The sequence below is a fragment of the Camelus ferus genome, chromosome 2 (assembly GCF_009834535.1).
Source record: "Camelus ferus isolate YT-003-E chromosome 2, BCGSAC_Cfer_1.0, whole genome shotgun sequence".
Taxonomy (NCBI): Eukaryota; Metazoa; Chordata; class Mammalia; order Artiodactyla; family Camelidae; genus Camelus; species Camelus ferus.
Window position 1 is genome coordinate 54,192,590 of NC_045697.1, and position 23,284 is coordinate 54,215,873.

The 23,284-nt window shown below is 37.3% G+C and overlaps 1 protein-coding gene across 2 annotated transcripts in view; it reads left to right on the forward strand.

Annotated features, from left to right (window-relative positions):
* Positions 1–2,010: 2,010 nt before the first annotated feature.
* LOC102508283 (transmembrane protease serine 11G) overlaps positions 2,011–23,284 on the forward strand; it is a 35,118-nt gene continuing 13,844 nt past the window's right edge. Inside the window, exons 1-3 of one of the 2 annotated variants that reach the window (XM_014559612.2) lie at positions 2,011–2,441; positions 20,615–20,736; positions 21,384–21,502. In XM_014559612.2, the coding sequence (XP_014415098.1) occupies positions 2,431–2,441; positions 20,615–20,736; positions 21,384–21,502 (252 nt within the window). In that variant the 5' untranslated portion in view covers positions 2,011–2,430. Of the gene's footprint in view, positions 2,442–20,614; positions 20,737–21,180; positions 21,266–21,383; positions 21,503–23,284 lie in introns of those variants that run through there. The other variant, XM_032459092.1, reaches the window with a different exon arrangement.

Here is a 23,284-nt window from a genome sequence, read left to right on the forward strand (position 1 = left end):
GACGTGGATTTTTTAAAATAATAATATTTTTTAAAAGAAAAATTTAAAAGGGATTAAAACTGAGAGGATATATAATTGTTTGAAAGGTAAAAATTTAAAAAGTAATGGAAAATACAACAGGTAAAAACAGATTTTTTAAAAAGGGGGGGAGGGGGTGTTCTCCTGGAGACTGTGTGCTCTTACGGAGAAGTCTTTCTGTCTTCGCCCTGTTTCGCGAACTCAGCTTGCTGTTTTCATAGGCCCTCTGTTGGCGCCCTCATCTGTGCTGCTCCCAGTGCCCGTCGCCAAGCAGATCGTGCCTCCTCCCAGCACAGCATTCCTGCTGGAAAAGCGAGGGACCACCTGCCATCTCCCAGTGCCTGTTGCTCCGCAGCTCCACGCCGCTGCGCGCTCCGACCCAAGTCAGCGCTCCCCAGGCGGACCCTGGGAAGACTGCAGAACAGCCCCGCCGCTGCTCCGTGTCTAAATTCAGCTCGTTTGTCCTGGCGGCACGAACTCTGCAAGGCACCACGGCAGAAGGATCCTATCTGACTGCGGCTGCAAACAAGTCACTGTCTGGCCTTTGAGGGTGCCAAGCCCCCAGGCGCAGATTCAGGCCTGCAGATTCACCCCCCACCCCCACCTGGATGCCAAGTGCTGGAGGATATGGCAGCTGCACCTGAGCCCCAGCTCTCCTCACCAAAAACCTTCCGTGGGTTTTCAGAGATGGGGTATGCACCCTTCCCCCCAGGGCACATCAGCTGTGCTGTTTTACGGAGAGCCCAGGTTGTTCTGCCCTGTGCACCCACTCATCCACGTTGCGCAGCACCCTGCAGTCCCCCAGGGCTGCCTCAGCGCAGCCGTCCCTGTCCCCGTCCTCTGCCCGCTCCTGCAGCCTGTCCTGGCCCCCAGCTCCCACCTCGGGTCTCGGGCTGGGTGTTGCAGGGACCCTCTGTGCCCATTTAACTTAGTTCTATCAGTCAAGGGCTGCTCCGTACAGATCCGAGCCTCGGAGGCTCCCCCTCCTTCCCATTGGCCTCTCCGTTGGAGAGGGGGAGACCCAGTGAATGAGCGCCAGTCCTCCTTTGCGCGTCCCTCCCTGCGGGACCGGTTCCACACTGTTTTGCCTTTTCGTCTCTCTTTTTGTCCTTTCTCCTACCAGATTTTTGGCATCTTTGTCTTTTGAAGAGGACAATGCTCTGTTGGAGTTCCGCAGGTGCTCTGGTTGGCTGGGTGGGTCCGTGGATGTGAGTCTTGGTGTATCTGTGGGAAAGGCTGAGCTACGAGCGTCCTACTACTCCACCATCTTGGCCCCATCTCCCCATGATCATTTATTAATTGTAATTATATGTTTCTGTTTTGCCAAAAACTTCTTTTCAAAAGAAAAGAGAAACTGAAATATGAATTTAAATGTTGATTGTCAAATTGACTAAAGGAAAGATTCACCACATGTTGAATGTCAAAGTGTTTGCAGAGGTGCTGATAAGTGCATTCATTCAAAGACATCACAGTTTCTGGCCTCAAATCTTTCACTATCTAACAGGAGAAACATTTTGAAATTAAGCAAAACTAAAACTAAATGCCTGCTTGAAGGGAAAGCATGGGTCGAGGGTTGTTTGGTTGGTAGGGAAATTAAAAGAAAACATCCAGGAGCAGTTATCTTAGAATGTAGGCTTTCAGAGTCTACGGACCCTGTGTAGTCAGATCCTAACTAAATGACTTGAACCTTTCAGTGAGGTGGATTTTGAATTGAGAACTGCACTACAAAGAAAGGAAACAATATTTTAGGCATGCGGGCAAAGACACAATGAGGAGAAAAGGATCTGATCAACAGAAAAGGAAACTCAAAGACGCTGCTGTAGCTACAAAGGAAAGCGCATGGAGAGTCAGGGAAGCCCTTGAAAGAGGCAATGGCACAAATATGTTTTCATTTTCCCACGTTAAAGCTGGATTCCCCTTTAAGCAGACACAAATGAATTACTGGGCAGACATAATGAGTACACGTACCACCGCAGCAAGAAAAGTGAGTCAAGGAAACCCACTACGGAAATCTCGGATCTTGTTTCACACTTGCCTCTGACAGAAATAAAGGCAGGGCCTTAAGACCAGACTGTACTGACTCAGAACAGAGTGCCATCTCTTGAAAGACAAACAAAAACTGCTCCAAGGGTGTTGCTTAGGTTTTGGGCACAATATTATTTCTCATTTAATTAGCCAGAACCAGGAAATTCTTACTTCCTGCAACAAAGATTCTCAAGTGATTCTTTACCTCAAACCATACTGTTGGTTAAAGTTTACCCATCCCAACTTGTTAAACTAGTTTATTTTAAGTCCTTAAGTATTCTCTCTTTATCCAGTTTCCAAGTCTGAAAGAATGCCCAGGATGCTACTCATTTGACAAGAAATCACAAAGCAGCACAGAGGCAGAAGAGTCTGCATTCTCAACGGCGTATGATGTACCAGTAAGTTTATTATTTTTTACATTTAAAAGACTTGTTTCAGATTTGTGGTTTCCAATTCAGGAAATTATTCTGAATTGTAAATTCAAAAGTTTTTTTCTCTATTGTTGAAGAAAATAACAACAGTAATGTTAATATTCTTATTTCAGGAAACAATGCTAATGATTTTTTATTTAAGATTTGGTAAGTTTAACATGTTGGATTTTAATTGGAATATTTAATGTGAAAATGACATAATCACAGAGAAAGGAGGAAAAACAGAGAGGCTGAGGTAAAATTGTGTAAATTTGTAGGTGTGGAATGATGGAGAAAGTAAGAAGGTGTTTTCTCACCCTCAACTCAGAGTTTAGAATACATAATGCTGTTTCTGATCTTTCTAAATTATGCATTTGATACACTGAAAATGGAAGAAATACATAAGTTGTATAGAAAGTACTGTATTTTAATCCCCATTGTGAAACTGATAAATGTAAGTAAAACTTCAAAAAATAAGAATTTTAATGTCCTTTGAGAAATCATTTGCCTTTTAAAATAAAAAATTAAAGAACAATATAAGAATAATTTGTACATAAGACTATAAAAAGTGAGAAGCAAATACTTCTAAGATTTTTGTTTTTAATGTATTTGGAAGGAAGTCTCTAGAAAATAAATCTTAAATGTTTTTAGCCCCCACTCCCCTGTCTGATCTATTCTGTATTTTTCTACACCTTGAACATTAATTCTTCATATACAAATATGATGTTAATGAGTGCAAGTTGCTCAAGGTAATAAGGGAATTACAAATGTCTTTTCTAATGACTTTTAACTAGAGTTGCACTCTTTTCTTCACTGGTAATAATATAATATTGTATATAAAACTCAATAAAATACACGTGGATTTCTGGATCACAGTCTCCCCCATTAGTTACAATTCCTTATAATCATTCAAAATGTTCCCCTTGAATGACTAGCTCAGGGGCAGACCATTTGACTAAAAATGTTCCCCCTTCTCCCTGCTCACCTTAGAGGCACAAATTAAGGTTTAGGTTGCTAAAAAACAAATTAAACAAAAACAACTTTTCACATTTAATTGATATTACTTCTAGAACTAGCACCCATTAGGATATTCTTTTCAAATGGACAATAATAGAAACAAAATGATAATTACTACTACTATTATTTTTATTTCAAAATATCTCTAATCTGCAGGGTGAAAATGGTGATTCCACACCAATAAAGAGAATTTAGTTAATCTATTTTTTGCTCTTCAGTATCTTTAATAGTCATGCATTTACTCAAGAACTGCTATGTACCAGTCACCATTTTTGGCATTGGAGGGATAGGGATAAATAAACATACAGTTTTAATTCAGTTTCTTTTAAGGCTTATGTAAATGTCAATTCTGGTTAAATGTTATAGCTGGTTAAAGGCAAAATAAATCTACCAGAAAGGTAAGGAGAGAAATGAAAGTGATGTAAAGGGAGAGAGACAGGAAAAATAGACTGAAGTAAAAAGCTGGGAAAGTAAAAGACCTTCATCTGGTCAATAGACTAAGGAACCATTTAGACCTCTCCATTCCTATTACTTTCCATTTTCAAGATTTTCAAAAATTTTCCCTCCAGATCTAACTAAAATCCTTAAAAACTCGATGGTCCCAATCCCTACTCAGATAAATTTTTGCCATATTGCCTTTGGCTTTCTTTGGCTTTGAGGCTCACAGGAATAGTAAGGGATGAGTGTGCTGGGCTGAGTGGAAGAGGTGTTGTTGAAAAGCTATCTCTACTCTCCATGGATAATCCATGCCCCAGTGTAGTTAAGTCTCAGAGGGTTTTCTCCATTTGGAATATACAAATAACCCTTTATTTATTAGTTCTTGTCACCTGTGACTATTATGAAGAAAATATATCATACTTTTTGTTGTGCCTGCCAGTACCAATTAGAATGCCTGGCACATACTATGTTAGTTGAACGATTTAATTGTTCATCAAATTTACTTGGGACTAATTCCCAACTAACAACTCATCAGCTACTGGTTGTTTGGATTTTCCTCATTAACTTAAAATTCACTTACCTAGAATTCATACTACCTTTAAAGACTCTTTTTTACACAGAAATACTTTATTTTTCTAGTAAGCCACTCTGTATTTAGACATAGTGATATATAGAGTTGTAAATATATTTATAATACTTAGTCCTTTTTTTCTTTCTTAAAAGTGAATAACTATGAAACAGATTCCTTGAATTATTGCATTCCTACAATGAGTTTCTAAAAAATTGTACAATTCTCTGCCTCAGAAATATCTTCTTTTTTAAAAAATTGAGATATAATTGACATATATCATTATAGTTTCAAATGTACCATATAATGATTTGACATTAGTATATCTTGTGAAATGTTCACCCCAATGTCACACTGACACCTGTTATCATACCTAGTTACAAATTTGTTTCCTTGTGATGGAAATTTTAAGATTTACTCCCTTTGCAATTTTCAAATATACAATGCAGTATTATTAACTGAAACCATCATGCTGTACATTACAACCCCATGACTTATTTACTTTATAACTGTAAGTTTGTACCTTTTGACCCCTTTACCCATTTTGCCCATCTCTTACCCCAACCTCTGGTAACCACCAAGAGTCTCTTCTTGTAATAACACCCATTAGTGGATTTTAAGTTATTTCCCACATTAATTGTTAAAATCAAGTTTGGATTTTATAGAAATGGCATAAAAGGACTCTGTCAAGTGAAAGCATGTCACTGTAGAAAACAGTGACTTTAATGACTTTAATTTGAAAAGCAAACCTGTCATTATAATGAGAGGCTTCCCTCAGCTTCTGTAATAGCATCTGAGGCTCTAGGAATTCAGCATTGTGAATGTACTCCTAGGACTGGATGTAAAACAATGAAAAGATAGATGGCCCCCAAACTGAATAAGAGTAATTAATATCTCTGAATAGCATAACTTCAAGTTTATAAATACACTTAAAGCTTTTTCAGAACACATACATATATTAAACATATATACCTAGATGTAAGACATGTATACACGTAGTAAGACTTAAGACACTATGTTTTACCTATGATTAAGTAGTTTACAGGAAAATGCCATGATAAATTGTTTTTAATTTAAGTGGCTTCTATTTTTAAAATTTTTCAATCATGTTAAAATTGATACATTATAAATAACACTGTAATAATGAACATCCTTCTGGCTAGTTTTTGCACATATTCAAAATTATTTCCTTAGGATAAATTATCTTCTGCACTTTCACAATTTCTGGAATGTGCTACATCCAAACATTTTTTTCATTGAATAGTGTCTATATCCCTGGAAAATTGAAATATAGTTCTTTCTTCAGAACACAGAATTTTTTACAGCCTTCTCAAGGGTTTATTGTTGAGGATTTAGTTTTTGTCCTCCTCACTCCTCGATGCCACCCCAGATCATTACTCTCCACACCCTTGTGAACTGTCTTGTTATGTGAAGCTCAAACAATGCTGCTCACCACCCCTTTCCTTCTTCACTACTGTCCTCATAGACCCATGATAATGCCTTCTACTTATTAAAGACTGACACTCGCCTCCCTATCTCATTCTCTTCTCCAAGTCTTACATTTACCCAAGGTAGCCTCAGTTCCCATGTGGTTGACTTCCAATGTTCTCGTCATTTGTTCCCTTAATTATCTCATCTCTGTAATCTTCTCTTGAAATATTACTTTCATGCCCACACCCTAGATTTTGTCATGACTTGCAGTTATTCTCTCTGAATCATAACTTTGGACAACTATCACTATCCTAACCTTCCTTCTTACAGTCTTAGTTACTTCTAATGCATAATGCATCAGCTTTTAAAATTATTATTCATTGGCTCTTCCAATCTATGAATTCTTCATATACTTCAGCTGTCATCTCCACCAAACACACACGCACACACACACACACAGAGTCATCTTTGTTCCTCTTGTGATCCTTAGATTCATCATTCCAACAAATTCAATGTCTTAAATTCCATTTAACTCTCTTGTCCCATATTTCTTTTATCATTCATACCTGGATAAATTCTACAGAGTCTGTAACTATCTGAACAATGGCTCATCTCTGCCCAGACAGACCACTGAGGAACACTACAAATGTGCAGGAAGTGCCAGTTCTTCTGAGCCCTCAGCTCCACGTGCTATTTCTACTACCTTCCTTTAGTCTATATTCCTGTTTTCCACAATGACTATTTTCAACTTCTCCAGCCTCCTCAAACTTTCAATTCTCATCACCTGTCCTCTCATGTTTCTGCTACTTCAAGGAAATAATGTGGTGATCAGTTAGGTGAGAATTCCTTCAACTTCCTGACAACAAAGCAACAAACCTACTTACATCCATTCATACTCTCAAGAGGATGCCTACAGTTTGTTCAAGTTCTCCAATCTATTAGGTTGAACCATATGAAAATGTATATGACCACTTTGTCCTACACAAATAGTACACAAATATGTGTGAACTTAATAGTTTAGGATTTATGATCCTTCAGATATGCTCTCAACTCACAACTTCAGGACCTCTACTGGCTAGTTACACCATTGTAAGTATACTCAAAACTTACCCACTCATAAGGAAAAATGTTCATCAACCCCATACACCTTGATAACTTGTCTCTTTTCCTATCCATAATCTAATTCATGAAAAAAAATGCTGATATCCACTGTCTCAGCTTCTCAGTTTCAATTATTCTCCAAACCCCTGATGTTTGGTTTATAACTCCACTATTCTGTTCCTTTACCTGTCATGGTCATCGTGATTCACTACTGCTTAATCTAATGGATATTCTAAATTTTTAAATCATATTTGATTTCCAAACACCATTTGACACTGTGGATCAATCTCTCCTTGAATATCTTTCATCCTTTGTTTTCATATCATACTCATTTTCCTCCTTATTTCCTCTGTGGTTTTCAGGCTTCTTCATTTTTTGTCTATCTCTTAAAGGTTAGCCTTCTTTAGGATCATTCTCTGAGTCTTCTACTATTTCAACTAAAAAATATTCTTGAGCATCTACCACATTCCATGTGCTGAAAATACAATGATGAATTTGACAAAGTCTTGGCATTTTAAAGTGGTAAAGTAAAATTGCCAGATTGAAAGGAATGCATATTTAATGGAATATTCATGGTAAGTTAACCTACTCCTTTTCATATTTGTAACATATAACTTCCAATTTGTCATCTGACTTTTATTTATGAAAAGTTGATACATAGAAGATTTGATGCTATTGTTAGCTTGCCTTCCTTTTTAAAGTAGTCAAATTATTTAGTTTTTCCCTTTGTAATTTGTGCCTCTATATGTCATTTTTAGGAAATGGAGCTGTCATTCATAAATATGATGACAAAGAGTCAAAATAAGCCAAGATCATGAGGAATTAACTTGTCTAATCTCCTAGCTCCAAGAAGTTTATAAGCAAAGGCAATAAATAACTCAAAACAGTGAAAACTATATACTTCATATAAGTAAGGCAGTTTTTAAAAGGAGAGTTCTCCTCCTCATGTGATGTTTAAATAGGATAAATTTATTTTAGTTTTTTTGAAGAGTGTTGATAAAATACAATACTTAAGTTTCCCTATAGGAATAAATAATGTACAATGATTATTTTATAGACTTATAAAAGAATATTTTGTAGCCTGAAAGTACTATTGCCTAATCCATCCACAATGAATCTTGTTTCACAAATTGACAACACAGGCTATATTCTTCTTGCCAGTTCATTAGTCATCTAAGGAGAAATGCCTTCCAAATTTCCTAGGTATTGACATATTACTGAGCTAAAATGTAATCTCAATTTTCATGTTTGGTAAATGAACTCGACAGAAAACTTCAAATCATACTTAGGGATGATAGAGAGTAAATACAGAGAAAATTTTTTACGCCAACCAAGTAACAGTAAGATGAGCTCAGTGCTATTTCAACAATAACATAAAAAGGTACTCAAGTATTACTAAAGACAAGACTTGTAACTGAGCACGCGGTAGACGCACAAAGGAAACATGATCTCTGGTAAGTGGAAGAAAGAAAACAGTAAGTAGTAACAAATAGGATACAATTTAGAATTTAATCAATATTTAGCACAGGTATAATCAATGTACTTTAGCAGCATTATCTAAAAGATCAGTACTCACATTGCTAGCAATGTATGAGATGACTTTAGGTAGGATTTATTTTATATTAGAGAATATTTTATATTAGAGGTATATTAGAGAAGGTAAACTACTATATCAAACTCAGTATTTGGTAGGTATCATTGCTTAGGGGTTGGCTATCTTAAAATACGAGTCCATTTTAAAAATTTAAGGAAATCAATTTAGGGGTATTAGTGTTTATGGCAAAAATTGTGGTGATTGAAGCTGAAATTTGTAAAAAAAAAAAAACTTTAACAATTCAAAGAAAGAACAGTTAATTTCAAGCAGGACAGAAAATCAACACTTAAAATAGAGCATTTGGATGAGGTCTCAGAGATAAGTATATTTTTTATAAGTAGGGAAACAGGTCAAGGCAATTCTAGGCTGGGATTATTAGACTAAGAATGTAGAATGCCTCCTTAGTTAATGTAATAGGTGTTTTGTTCTCTTTTGTTTTGTTTTTGAGTAGGCTGATAGCCTCAAGAAGAATGCAAAACACAAGCCCCTCTTTTTAGAACAAATGCTTATTTTATCGGTTTATTATAGAGGGTATTTACATGCTTCAGCAGTCATAAAAAATGTATCACAAAAAGGCAGGAAAAAATTCTACGAATAATTTGATTTTTAAATTTCAATGTTGCTATTGCTATTGTCACTTTTTTTTTTTTCCTGGAGAAAAGATGTTTACACTGCACTAAAAAAAATTAAGTTTTCCTTTGTTTTTTGGTGGGATTTGCTCAAGTGTGATGTTTTTGTTTTTGTTTTTTTTACTTTTTTTATTGAGTAATAGTTATTTTTAAATGTTGTGTCAAATTCTAGTGTAGAGCACAATTTTTCAGTCATACATGAACATATATATATTCATTGTCACATTTTTTTCTCCATGAGCTACCACAAGATCTTGTATATTTTTCCCTGTGCTATACAGTATAATCTTGTTTATCTATTCTGCATTTTAAAATCCTAGTCTGTCCCTTCCCTCCCCCTGCCCCCTTGGCAGCCACAAGTTTGTATTCTATGTGTGAGTCTGTTTTTGTTTTGTATTTCTGTTTTTTGGGTTTTTTTAGATTCCTCATATAAGCAATCTCATACGGTATTTTTATTTCTCTTTCTGGCTTACTTCACTTAGAGTGACATTCTCTAGGAACATCCATGTTGCTGTAAATGGCGTTATGTTGTCAGTTTTTGTGGCTGAATAGTATTCCATCGTATAGATATACCACCTCTTCTTTATGCAGTTGTCTGTTGACGGACATCTAGGCTGCTTCCATGTATTGGCTGTTGTAAATAGTGCTGCTATGAACATTGGGGTGCAGGTGTCATTTTGAAGTAGGGTTCCTTCTGGATATATGCCCAGGAGTGGGATTCCTGGGTCATATGGTAAGTCTATTCCTAGTCTTTTGAGGAATCTCCATACTGTTTTCCACAGTGGCTTTCCTTGCTTCCCTATCCCACTCTTAATGACTTAGATGCCTTCTTTTACAATTTTGTGTTTATTTTATTTGTAAATCATGAGTTACCACTTTTCCAGTTATGAGTTTCTCATTTCTGTAGCATCCTGCTGCTTTTCTATTTAGAATAGCCCTTTCAATATTTCTTTTAGCATGGGTTTAGTGTTGCTAAACTCTTTTAGTTTTTGTTTGTCTGTGAAATTCTTTATCTCTCCTTCTATCCTAAAGGATAGCCTTGCTGGATAAAGTATCCTAGGCTGCATCTTTTTTTCATTCAGGACTTTGAATATATCTTGCCACTCCCTTCTGGCCTGTAGTGTTTGTGTAGAGAAATCAGCTGAGAGCCTTATGGGGGTTCCCTTGTAACTCACTCTTTGCTTTTCTCTTGCTGCCTTTAGGATCATTTCTTTATCCTTGACTCTGGCCATCTTGATTATGGTATGTCTTGGTGTGGGTCTGTTTTGGTTCTTCCTGTCTGGGACCCTCTGAGCCTCCTGTACTTGGATATCTGATTCCTTTAGGTTTGGGAAGTTTTCAGTCATGATTTCTCCCAATACCTTTTCAATCCCCTTTGATCTTTCTTCCCCTTCTGGAACCCCTATTATACATAGATTGGTATGCTTTATATTATCCCATAAGTCCCTTATATTGTTTTCATTGTTTTTTATTTATCTTGCAGTTGTTCTGATTGGGTGCTTTATATTGTCTTGTCTTCTAGGTAACTAATTCGTTCTTCTGCATCATCTAGCCTGCTTTGTACAGCCTTTAGGTCAGATCTCATCTTCAGCAAATGAGTTTACTAATTCTACTTGGTTCTTCTTTATAGCTTCTATTTCATTTTTGACATATTTTATATCTCTAAACACTATTTCTTTTAGTTCCTGCACTACTTTGATCACTCCTTTTTTGAAATCTTGATCTAGTAGGCCATCAGTGTCTATTTCCTTGATTGTGCTTTCAGGGGATTTCTCTTGATCTTTTAATTGGGAGTGGTTCCTCTGCTTCTTCATATTGCTCATATTTCTCTGGCACTGTGGCTTAAGGAGTATCAGTTATCTAATTCTTCTGGAGACAGTGTGCTCTTAATGATTTTATTGAGAGGTCTTTGTGTCTTTGCCCTGTTTTGTGAACTCAGCTTGCTGTTTCCAGAGGCCCTCTGTTGGTGCCCTCGTCTCTGCTGCTCCCAGTGGCTGTCAGCTAGCAGACTGCGCCCCGTCCTAACACTAGGTCAGGAGCTGAGCTCTTACCCGATGGGTGGGCGGGTCACTCCCCCTCCTGATGCCACAGTCAGATGCTGTGCACAGGGGGAGGCAGGTGGGAGGATTGCACCCCCTCCCAGCACCATGGTCAGGTGCTGCATTCCTACCAAGAAGGCATGTGGCCGCCTGCCCTCTCCCAGCGCTGGGTGCTCCGCTGCCCTACGCAGCTGCCTGCTCCACCTCGGGTCAGCACTCCGAAGGCGGGCTCAGGGAAGATCACGGAACAACCCCGCCCCTGCTCCATGCCAAATCTCAGCTCCTTGTTTGTCTTGGCAGTGCAAGTTCTCTGAGGTGCCAAGGCAGAAAGATCCTATCTGCCTCAGGCTGTGAACAAGTCTCAGTCCTGCCTAGGTTGCAGAGCCCCCGGGTGCAGATTAAGGTCTCGGCCCCACCCCCACCCAGGCCCTGCGCACAGGAGGAGATGGCGACTGTGGCTGCACCCTGCCTCTCTTCTTGCGAGAAGCGTCAGTAATGGCGCAGGTCTGAGGAGACAAAGTCTACGACGTCCCTCCCCCCAAGGGCACACCAGCCATGTTGCTTTGCTTTTTTGCAATTTATGGGGGACTGAGGTTGTTCTGCTCTGTATCCCCTCCCAGCCGCAGTGCGCAGCACCCTGCAGTCCCCCAGGGCTGCCTCAGTGCAGCCACCCCAGTCCTCCGTCTGGCTCGGGTGGCCTGTCCGGCCCCAGCTGCCAGCTTGCGTCTCGGGCTGGGTGTCGTTTAACTCAGTTCTGTCGCTCAAGGGGTGCTCAGGGCAGATCTGAATCTCAGAGGTTCCCTCTCTGTCCTGCTGCCCTCTCATTTTAAGAGGAGACACCCAGCAAATGAGCACAAGTCCTCCTTTATCACTCCCTCCCCGCAGGACTGGTCCCGCACTGTATTGCTTTTTCTTCTTTTTTCCTTTTCTCCTACCAGATTTTTGGCGTCTTTGTCTTTCAAAAGGGCAATGTTCTGTCAGAGTTCGGCAGGTGCTCTGGTTGGCTGAGTAATTCTGTAAATGTGAGTTTTGGTGTATTTGTGGGAGAGGGTGAGCTACGAGCGTCCTTATACTCCACCATCTTGCTTCTCCTCTGCTACTGTCATTTGTAATAATTACTGCAATTAAATATTGTTTTGGCAATAACTACCTGAATTTATCAATTCTTTCAAGTTTATACAAGTGAAATCTTCTATAATTCTTGCAATTCAAGCTAAAATACCAACTCTCCGGTAAAATGTCCATGTCTTCTCTGGAAATTCTCTCCTTTATTAAAAACTAGTAAGTTAAAATCCAGATTACTGAAATGCTTGCAATACAAGATAAAGTTTAGAGCACATATCATGGAAAAAAAAAAAACTGGGTTTGGGGCCAAGTCTGATAACGGTAACAACAAGTGAGCGCTTGCTATCTCTTTTATTCTTAGAATATCTCTGTAGGGATCATCTGTATTTTACAGATTAATAAACTCAGCCTCTAATAGATGAGATGCAAAGTCATTCTGCCTGAAAACAACCAGGCCCTTTCCACCATACATGCCACCTCTCTTCAGACTGCTGCGCCCAAAGCAACCTCTTAAAGAAAAAAGTAACGTGAGAGAAATACTCTTATTTTCTGTTGAAGACTATGTGAGATAAACAGGATTGCTAGAAGAAGTGAAATATCATGTAAATGCATAAAATATTATATAACTTTGTCTTCAAATATCTTTTTAAAAGCCTGACCCATAATAGTGAACAATGCATGCATTAAGATGCAATCCAATAAACAGGTAACTTATCAGCTTCTTTCTTGCCCATGAGATAACAGTAACCTAGAGAAAACTTTATTATTGTATGATAGATCACATAAAAACCAGATTATACAGGTGAGTGGGATACTGAGAAAACCATCTGGGAAATTAAGAGAAAGTGGGAAACTCTTCTCTTAATTATCTAGGTAATTGTCTTAATTCTTGATTTCCTTTTCTCAGACTGATTCTGACAAATTGTAGAAGGATATGCCTAGAACCCCATCTTTTTGCTCTATATCCTATACTCCCTTCACTTAAATTTTATTGTCTCTGCAGAAAACACAACAATGCAGTTCAATGAATTAACCAGAATTTATTGCCCACTTTGGGCCAAACACTGTGTCAAACATTCCTGTTGTTACAGGAAGAAAGGCAGAGAAGACAGGCATAGAATTGACATAGAAAAGGCACAACTGGGGTGGGAGATGGGTTAGTGGGAGCTTATGGATGCTCTCTTCTGATTATTTCTTTCTCAGTAAAATGAGATGAAGGCCATCAGCTGAGGGTGAGGATGAAGGAAGAGTTATTGGAGATTTGAGAAGAGAAAGTATGAAACAATTGTTTCTCACACTAGAAGAAAGAGAGAGGAACTAAATTAGTAAGATCGCCAGGAAGCACTGAGGGCTAACTAGATGTTAGTGATCCTGTGTTTAAAATGAGACTCATAAGCATGTTGAGCATTTTTTCCCAGCCACATTTATGTAAATGCAAAGTAGTTAGAAAGTTGTATTTAACCAGGGTTGGAATTTTGCTACATGATTATGACAAAGTAAGAGAGGACTGCAGGACTGAGGGTGTACACCAGGGAATGAGTCCAATGAGGGACCATAGGATTTATGGTACGTAAGAGGGCAATGCGAACACGAGGGTGTTGGGAGACAGTGAAAAGATAGTAGGCTCAGTCGATTTTAAGTCCCAGTGGGATTGAAGTCAGGGTACTAAGACAGTGAGCTCGAAGGATAAGTGGTGGAAGTTGAAGAGTTAGATGATTAAAATTTAGATCATGGAGAAATTGAAGCTCTTGGTAATGGCTAGATACAGAGCCTGAGTATGAGAGTGGGCAGCTGAGGCAGAGAGAAGGACAAGGTCATTGGCACAAATAGCCAGAACAGAAAATAGAATGTGAACAATACAACAAAATAGACAGCAACAAAGCTGTATAGGAGACTTCAAGAGAGTTGCTAACTGGGGTGGGACTGTGAAAGGAATTAACCTTTAAAGGAAGGAAAAGGCATTAGAGCAGAGCACTGAAAGGTTTCCAGAAATGGAAAATCTAGCTGCTGGGGAAAAGGAGGTTAAAAATACAGAGGAAGAGAGGACATTTTAGGCAGAGGAGATGTTGTGAGCAAAACAGGGGTGGCTGGACGTAAGGAACAGAATAGCACATGTGAAGGGAAGAGAACTCAAAAGTTAGACACAGCAAATGGAGGACTTTTCTTTTAAAATGTAAATTAAAATAGATAAACAACAAGGACCTACTGTAGGGCACAGGGAACTACATTCAATTTCCTGTAATTAGCTGTAATGGAAAAGAATCTGAAAAATATACATGTGTGTATGTATATTTATAAGTGAATTGCTTTGCTATACACTTGAAACTAACACTGTTAATCAACTACACTTCAAAAAAATAAGAATATAAAAAAATGTAAGTTATATCACATCCTTTCCACATTTAAAATTGTCCAGTGGGTTCATATAGCCCTTAGAATTGTAACACCTTGCCGTGGTCTTCAGACCCTATGATTTGGTCCTTGCTTGTCTCTGGCTAAATTTTCTCTACTTTTCCCTGGACCTGCTGTGATCCAGCACATTGGCTTCGTTTCTTTCATGAACTCAGCAAATTCACTCCTGTCCCAGCTCTAGGAATCTCGTGACACCTGGTTGCTCTTTCCCCAATTCTTCTGGAAGATGTTTCCTCACTATTCATCTCTCAGCTCAAATAGCATCTCTCAGGGGACAACTCCTTGTTACCCAATTAAGCAATCTCTTCCCCCGGCCTCCAGTCATACTCTGTTCATTAATGTGTTTTACTTTCATGAGTTGAAACTTACTCTTCAGCTTGTTTATTTTCATTTCCCTTCCACTAGTCTGTGAGCTCCATGAAAGCAGGAAACTTGTCTGTCTTGTTCACCATGGTTTTTCCAACAACAGAATCAGTTTTTAGCATATAATAGGATCTCTATAAATATTTATTGAATGAACAAGTGAATGAATACCAATCTAAAGTGTTTACAGTCTATGTAATAATAAATATCTGAAAGTGTTTGCACATTATCAGAACTGTATATTTGGAAGATAAATTCTGGCTGCAAAATTGTAGAATGTGTTTGAAGGGAAGTTATCATAGGAGATAAAGAGATCTATTAATGGCTACTATTATTGTCCAGATAAAATACATTGAATGCTTGAGGTAGAATGGTATTAGGGAAATGCAAAGAAGGTACAAACAGGAGAGACAATTCTAAGGTAGACTGATTAGGTGAAAGAGCTATGGAGAAGGAGATACTCATGATTTCAAGGTTCAGAGAGTGGGTAATCTAAAAAAATCTGAATAATCTTATTAATACATATATTTGGGTTTTTTTTTAAGTAAAAGGAGGTAAAAGGAGAGGGGAATAAGAAATAAATGACTAAACTGGAAAGAAAGTGATAGAACAAGACGGGCAGAGGAAACAAGTAGAAGGAAGAAAAGAGACAAAAACCACTATGGGACAGCAAAGAAAAGATCACTGAAGATGTGGAAAATTATATTTTTTTGTATTATAACTTTTTTTGATTTGTAGATAATACATTAGCTTGTGTTTTAATGTTCAAAGAAGCCCTGCCTCCCTGTGGAACTCAAAATTTGTTGTTAAATAGCAGTGGGAAGAGACATGATTATAAATAAATGATGCTTAAATGAAAACATTAGCAAGAAGGAAAATATACTAACAAAACTGAAATAGTATTAGCCAAAGTGGGTGGAAAGTACTGCTCTGGTCAGTTATTTTCGACAGCCCAGGTCAATGGTATATGCATTCTTTTGGATCCTCATCAGGTATTAATTACCTCAGTACTCTAAAATCCCCTTCAAGGAACAACTTTTCCACAGAATTTCACCATGTAAATTTGCATTAATGAGCAGAGCTCTGAAGAGTAGCACTCTTTGACCTTTATTCCCTTTTGAACTATTATCAACTAAAACAAGTTATTTTAATTATATTCTAATTATGACATCCATCAACTTTTCATTTATGAAACATTATGTCATTCTTATTTGCCTAATGTGGGGTTATGGAAACAAGACACACAGCTTGTCAGAACACGAAACATAAAAAGGAAGCACAGATCTTCATTTAATCTTTTGCACAACTTTTAATATTTCTACCTACATCACAGATTTAATGAAAGTTTCATCGAATTTGGTGGTACAATTAAAAAATGATCATCATCATCATTGCTAAGCCACTGTTATTATGAATAATGACATCACCGTTTCCTGATATGTGCATATCAACTTTCTTCTCAAGTTGTGCTGTCTTCTTTAAGCAAAGAATTAAAATCCCCAGCTAGATGATTCACCCATCTTGTCTTGACTTAAGTTTTGCCATACCCATTATTTTTGTCCAGTAATTCTTTCCCCATGGATGCTCTAAAATGTGCTCACCACATAATGCCTACTTCTGAATCCTGTGATTACTCTTGAAGGTTCTGGTGTCCTCCCTTTCTCCAACCGTGGAATTTTTTTTTTTCAATCTGCTGGAACTCTCCATGGGGATAAGCAGGGCTTTGCTAGGCTCCCAAGCTTCTTCCCTATCTCTGTGTAGTTTGTGCCAGTGTTGCCACTCAGATTCTCAGGTTGTGGACACCGGTTCTCACCTCTTTCTTTCATGTGCAGTATGTCCACCATCCAGCACACACTTTCCACCAGCTCACTCCATCTATGTAAAAACTCCTTGCTATCCTTTATCAGCTGTTTTTGATAATATAGATAGTAAAATAACAAAAATTCCTAAGTCCTCACCATGTTTTATTTACTGTTCTAAGTGTCCTTCCATGTGATTCATTTAATCTTTTCAACAAATTCCACAAGGTTGGTATTGTTACCCCCATTTTACCAACAAGGAAGCTGAGGCACAAAGAAGTTGAATGATTGCCCAAAGTCCTGCAGTGGGGAGTTGGGATAAGAACTCAGTTGGGCTGGCTGCAGAACCCACACTCTTAACCACCATGCTGAGCAACTTCTTTTGGAGACCATGAGCCCTTCAAATCATATGGCCATTGCTGTGGCAGAAAGAAATTACCTTATTCCTCATCTTTGAATCATCGAGTGACAATATTTTAATTAAATAAAGCATTTAGAAAAAACTCCAGGAAAAATAAAAGATGTTAGGGGAAAGAACTTGAAGATGTACCTTGGTCAAATATTGTAACATTGAAAGAAAATGGCTGACACTGAAAAGAGCAGAAAGAGTTCTTTCCAGTCTGCTGCACTTTGGTTCAATAATCCCCTAAGAGAGAGTCTGGATCATGAGCCACTTGGAATTTAAATGAAGGTAGGGGAGGGATTAAAAGGATGACATTTTTCAAAAACACTTTGACTCTTTGTGAATGGTTTTCCTGACTGACTTGTTGAATAGGTAGTTTTTGTTGCTGCTCTTCTTCACTTTGGCATGAACATTTCAAAGGTGAGGTCACTTATATTTTTCTTTTATTTGAATGCCATAGGCTTCTCTAAGGCTGGATATTCCTATCCTACAGTGAACCTGTTTATACTCATCTTGTTGGGATAGTTTGACCAAAATTAAATTCTCTCAATCAGAAGGATTAGGGGGAGGGAGAATTCAGGAAGGAAAGAGGGAAGAATTGTCCTTTAGAGATTTTTAAGTACAAAATTTATAATTATATTTTGATTCCGTAAAAATGCTTTATTTCTCCTCCTGCTGTTTTTGAAGCAATTCATCTCTAGCAAAACTCTCTGCTAAAAACAGCTTTTGTGTTGCAAATACCTTATACCACATTACTCTAATTAATAGACAAATATTTACCAAGGACATATGAGGTATAAACTCCACCAGTACGGAACAATCATTGAAATTAGTCATTGAAATTAATCACTGGTTAAGTTAAACTTAGGTGAGCACTAAAATAAATCAGGGAGCAAAAGTTATTTTCATTTTTTAAAAAACATCTAGGAATAAATATTTTAGGGCATGTCTGCAGGGTTAAGGAAATGAACTCAAACAATTTCTCTTTTATGGCCTATCCATAAAATGGTAATTTAGTCACAGTGATGTTTCTGGAGTTAGAAGTGGAATAGCTGAACAGAAAACCATATCCTTTTGATGATGAAAATTTTGTTGCAAAACTAGCTCCCTCTTTAAGAATGCTCTTCTGTACCTGATACAGAGTGGAGGACAGTGAGATGATGGGTCCAGCATATTCAAGCTTTAAAGAATTATTATTTTTCAGCCATTATTTCCTCCAAAAAGAAATCATTAATCCTCTGAAATTCTCTTAGAAATTTTCTTCAAATCTGGCGGCAATTTTTGTACACTGTGCTCCTCCTTTAAAAGACTCTAAGTTCCTTGAGAGGAAGGCTTATTGAAGACCCTCCTTTATGTTCCTCTGTGTTTCGTACATAGTAATGATCAATAAATATCTACCGAGTTAACTATTACTCTGCATTAAATTCACTTCTATTCTCATTCATAAACTCTACTTCCTCAAATAACGTCCTTGAGAAATCCTTGTCCTTGTCCTTGTGTTTGTATATGCTGTTCCCACTGCCTGACAATTCCTCCTCTTCAGCCTTCAAGGCCCAGTTCGAAGGACAGCTTCTCTAAGGCAAAACCATTTGTACCTACTCATCCCCCCATAGCATACTGGGTATAATTCCATTATGACATCTATCATTTGTATTACAGTAGTTACTTAATATGTCTCTAGATTGTACGCCTTGAAGGTGGGAGACTACATCTTATTCATCTTTGAATCTTGAGCAGAAAGTGGCACACAGAAGAAACTCCTAAATTTCAACTGAATGAGTTCATGACTGCCCATGATCTTCTATTAATACAGGTGATAAATATGTTCACCAGCTCTTGTCTATGCCCCAGCAGGATCTCAGCTCTTCTAATGAAACTTCAGATGTTTGCTGATTGTGATACTCTTGTCATGCCACCAACCAAAGAGTAGCAAGCCAGAGTAACTTTAGATCCTTCCAGAAACACAGCAGAACTCAGAATTGGTGCTACCTGAGATACTTAAGGTTGATAGTTCTGGAGTGGGGAAACTGCCTTTAGCTTCTTTTCTCAGATACAGATGCATCCCTACTCCTTTCAGATCATTGATACCCAAAGGCACACCTCAGTTAATATCTTTAATTTTTTAAGAAGGATCTATTTTCCACTTTGGCAGTACTAGATACCAATCCCAGAAAAGGCAATTCCTTCTTCTTCTCTTCCATGTCTAATTTTTAACTGAACAAGAGCCAGTACCTTTAACTTTCAGAAGCATAATCCCATTCAGCTCTCCCGTGGATCAGATCCTCCTAGACAATCCATGTCAGTCTCACCTCTGTCACTGTTTAGACTTGGTCTCTAGACTGTGGGCCCTGACATGAGGATGGAGACAGAGCTTTGCCACATCTCCTTGCTTTCAAAAAGTTTTCCTAAATACCATTTACAATATCACTTTCATGTTTTTTTGCTATGTTTGCATACTACTGATACTACTAGTCTTAATATTTTTCTTTAAGTTGATTCATTATTTACTCAAATAAACATGGCTTTGCCCTGTGCAATATTACCTATAAAAGTCACAAGTTTAAAATCTTATAACCTTATGAAACGATACTTGTTATATCGCATCAGTGGGTCTCATGTCGCAGAGTTCCTGAGTCCAGAGTCCTGAGCTATCACTACTTATTTGTTCATTATATGAATGAGCTCTTCTTGGTTTGTGTATTATTTCTTCCATATAGTTCTCTATTTCCTATTCTTCAACCTGCTGTATTTTAGATGTTCTTCATACGCCTTACAGACTACATGTCCTATAAATCGGGATGATGGATATAAGAAGTATGAAAAGAGCCCCAAAGCCCAAGTCCTAGTTCCAGCTCCTCCACTATTCAACTCTGAGGTTTTAGTAATCACTCTGAGCCACTGCCTGTTCAAGCTAGAATGAGGAGTGTCCCAGATGCCCTCACTCTTTGAGGCTATGATCTGAAGCACATGAACCAAATATATGGCATTAGTTCATTTACAAAGACAAAAACATTTCAGAAAATATTTCACAAAAATATATCTAGTATAATGGACCAGGAAACATAGGAAATAGTACCCAACTGTAGTGTAATTCTGACTTTTAAAATCAAAATATAAAGTAAAATCTTAATGAGATTTTTGACAGTATTTTGTTCTAATTTTTATAGAAAAATATACTTAAACGTCACTAAATGCAATAAGGGCTAACTAAAAATTTGGGGGAAAAAAACTTATACCAAAACTATGTGAAACAAATTCTAGTGTTTAAGTTTTGCTTTTAATACACAACTCTTTCTCAAAAGGCCATCAATACGGGACAGAAGAAGTTGTTCATTGAAACCATGGACGATTGCCCTTATTATCACAGTTGCTGTGCTGGTTCTAGCAATAATCATCGGGCTGCTTGTTTATTATTTGGCATTTGGTAAGACTCCATCTCACTGTATTATTTTGAAAATTTGAAGATCTAGTCAATTTATTTCAAAACCTTAATATGACAGAAAACCTTTATAATATTTTTAAATGCAATTTTCATTGCAATAATAATTTGCATATGTATACACACTTTGTATAATTCAATTTTCACATAAATTTGTCTACATTTGGGAAATGATAATTCTTTATGCATAAAAATTACTTCTAGCATTTTAAAATTTGACTTGGGTCCCATAATATTATCTCTTGAACAATGCAATAGATTCACATCATATGTTATTATATGGTTTAATAATACTGAATGTACCAAAAGTAAAAATACTGTTTTAGTAGCAATTCTAACTTTGAGGTCAACTTGTGGGAATATAATACATTCTATTATTATTACTTAATTAACAACTTAAATTTATGAATTATCACTAACAGGTGATAATTGTGTCAGGCCGTAACTGACAACCATGTGACTATGAGAATGTGTGATCTTCACAAAGGATTCGAAGGAGGTGTTGGCCACAGCTGTTAAGTATTTAATTCCCAGTAGTTTAGCAATTATAGGAGTTTTTTGTATGTCATCCCTTCTGATATTTATACAACTCATACTAAAGAGAAACCATCCACTTTTGTTCTCCCTTCCAGATCAGAAGTTTCACTATTACCAAGCCTCCTTTCAGATTCCCAGTATTGAATATGATCCTGATATTTCAGTAGAACACTCAAAAATTAGGACAGACCTGAAACAAAAAATCAATAATGAGGTAAGCCTGAGCTTTGCTGGCATCATTCCTACACTGACAATACTATTGTGAAAAAGGAGTTTAAAATAAAATAAGAGGCAATGTGAGAACCCATCAAACTGCACCTATGTTAGGGTTGCCAGACAAATATAAATGCCTAGTTAAATTTTAATTTCCTGAAAATATTCTTCATGCAATATTTTAAACATGCTTATACTAAAAAATAATTCTTTTTTATCTGAAATTAAAACTTCACTATTTTTATTTGCTAATACTGACAATTCTAGTCAACATTTTCTCAGGAAAATTGGAAAAATACATTAACAAAGGATAACTGCACCATAGACTGAACAAGGCCAACAGAAAAATAGCTCAAATATCAAAAAAAAAAATTAGAGTTATCTAGAAACATAACAATCATTCAGGCACAAACAACATTACCACATATCATATATTAAGCACCTACTGTGTGTATGACCTAATGTGTGTAAGACCTGATACATTTCCTATTAGGCAACTTATATTGAACATTCATTCCTGAAAATATCCCACCAAAACACACAGACTAGCTTTTTAGTTGTATACACAGCTTCTACTGAGCCTAGCATGGACCAAGGATGAAGGATCATTTTTATCAGGTTCAGAAATATTTCTTTAGCCATTTTTCAACCCAATACCAGAAGCGGATGAAATGAGTTGAAGGATGCAACTGAGTGGGATTGGCATGACTTCAAAAATACATCTTCAGGAAATTTTGATTAGGGGGAAAAAATCAGAGCAGGATAAAAAATATTTTGTTTCAGGAAGCAATACACTGAATTAGAGACAGTCAAAGCTTTGAAGTCAGAACATCTAGGGTCATATCCCAATTTTACCCTTTGTCAGCTTATCAACTTTGGGAAAGCTATTTAACCCCTCAAAATTTTTACTATAAAATAGGGATAATTTCATCCACTTTCCTGAGTTATTCTGAAGATTAGTTAATATTGTGAATAAAAAGCATTAGGGGGGAGGGTATAGTTCAGTGGTAGAGTGCCTGCTTATCATGAACAAGGTCCTGGGTTCAGTCCCCAATACCTCCATTAAAAACAAACAAACAAACCTAATTACCCCCAAAAAATAAAGTTAAAGTAATACAAAGTATGAAAAATTATGTCTAAATAAACGTTAGCATCTGTTTCCTTTACTTTCTGAGAACTTTTCATACACCTCTCCTGGAGCACTTAACACTTTGTTACATCATTTTATTTTCTCTGTCTATGTCCATCTGGATTGTGAAGGGATAAGTCTACTTATTCTTGTGCCTGTCACAGTGTGTGCCACATGGTGGGGCCATAAAATACTTACTAGGAGATGACTAGCAAATGAATGCCCACTTCATTAGTATTGGTCCTGTCCTCTAGAGTATAAGTGGAAACAGCATAAAGAAGGGAAGTAGATTAATTTGGATCAGGAGTTGGCCAGTTGTTTCTTTAACGCTAAACAGTAAATAGTTTCAGCTTTGCAGGCCAACTGGTCTCTCTGCAATTACTTAAATCTGTCAGTGTCATGCAACAGCAGCCACAGACAACATGGCAACAATCTCTGTGGTCTAATAAAACTTTATGATGGACACAGAGTTGAATTTTGTAAAATTTTTAGATGTCACAAAGTATCATTCTTCTTTGGATTTTTTTCAACTATTAAAAATTGTGAGATGATAAGCCATACAAAAACAAGTGGCTGCCTGGATCTGCCCTACAGGCTATAATTTGGTGACCCCTGATTTACACTGTAAGTTATAGTTTTAGCAAGCATTTTCCC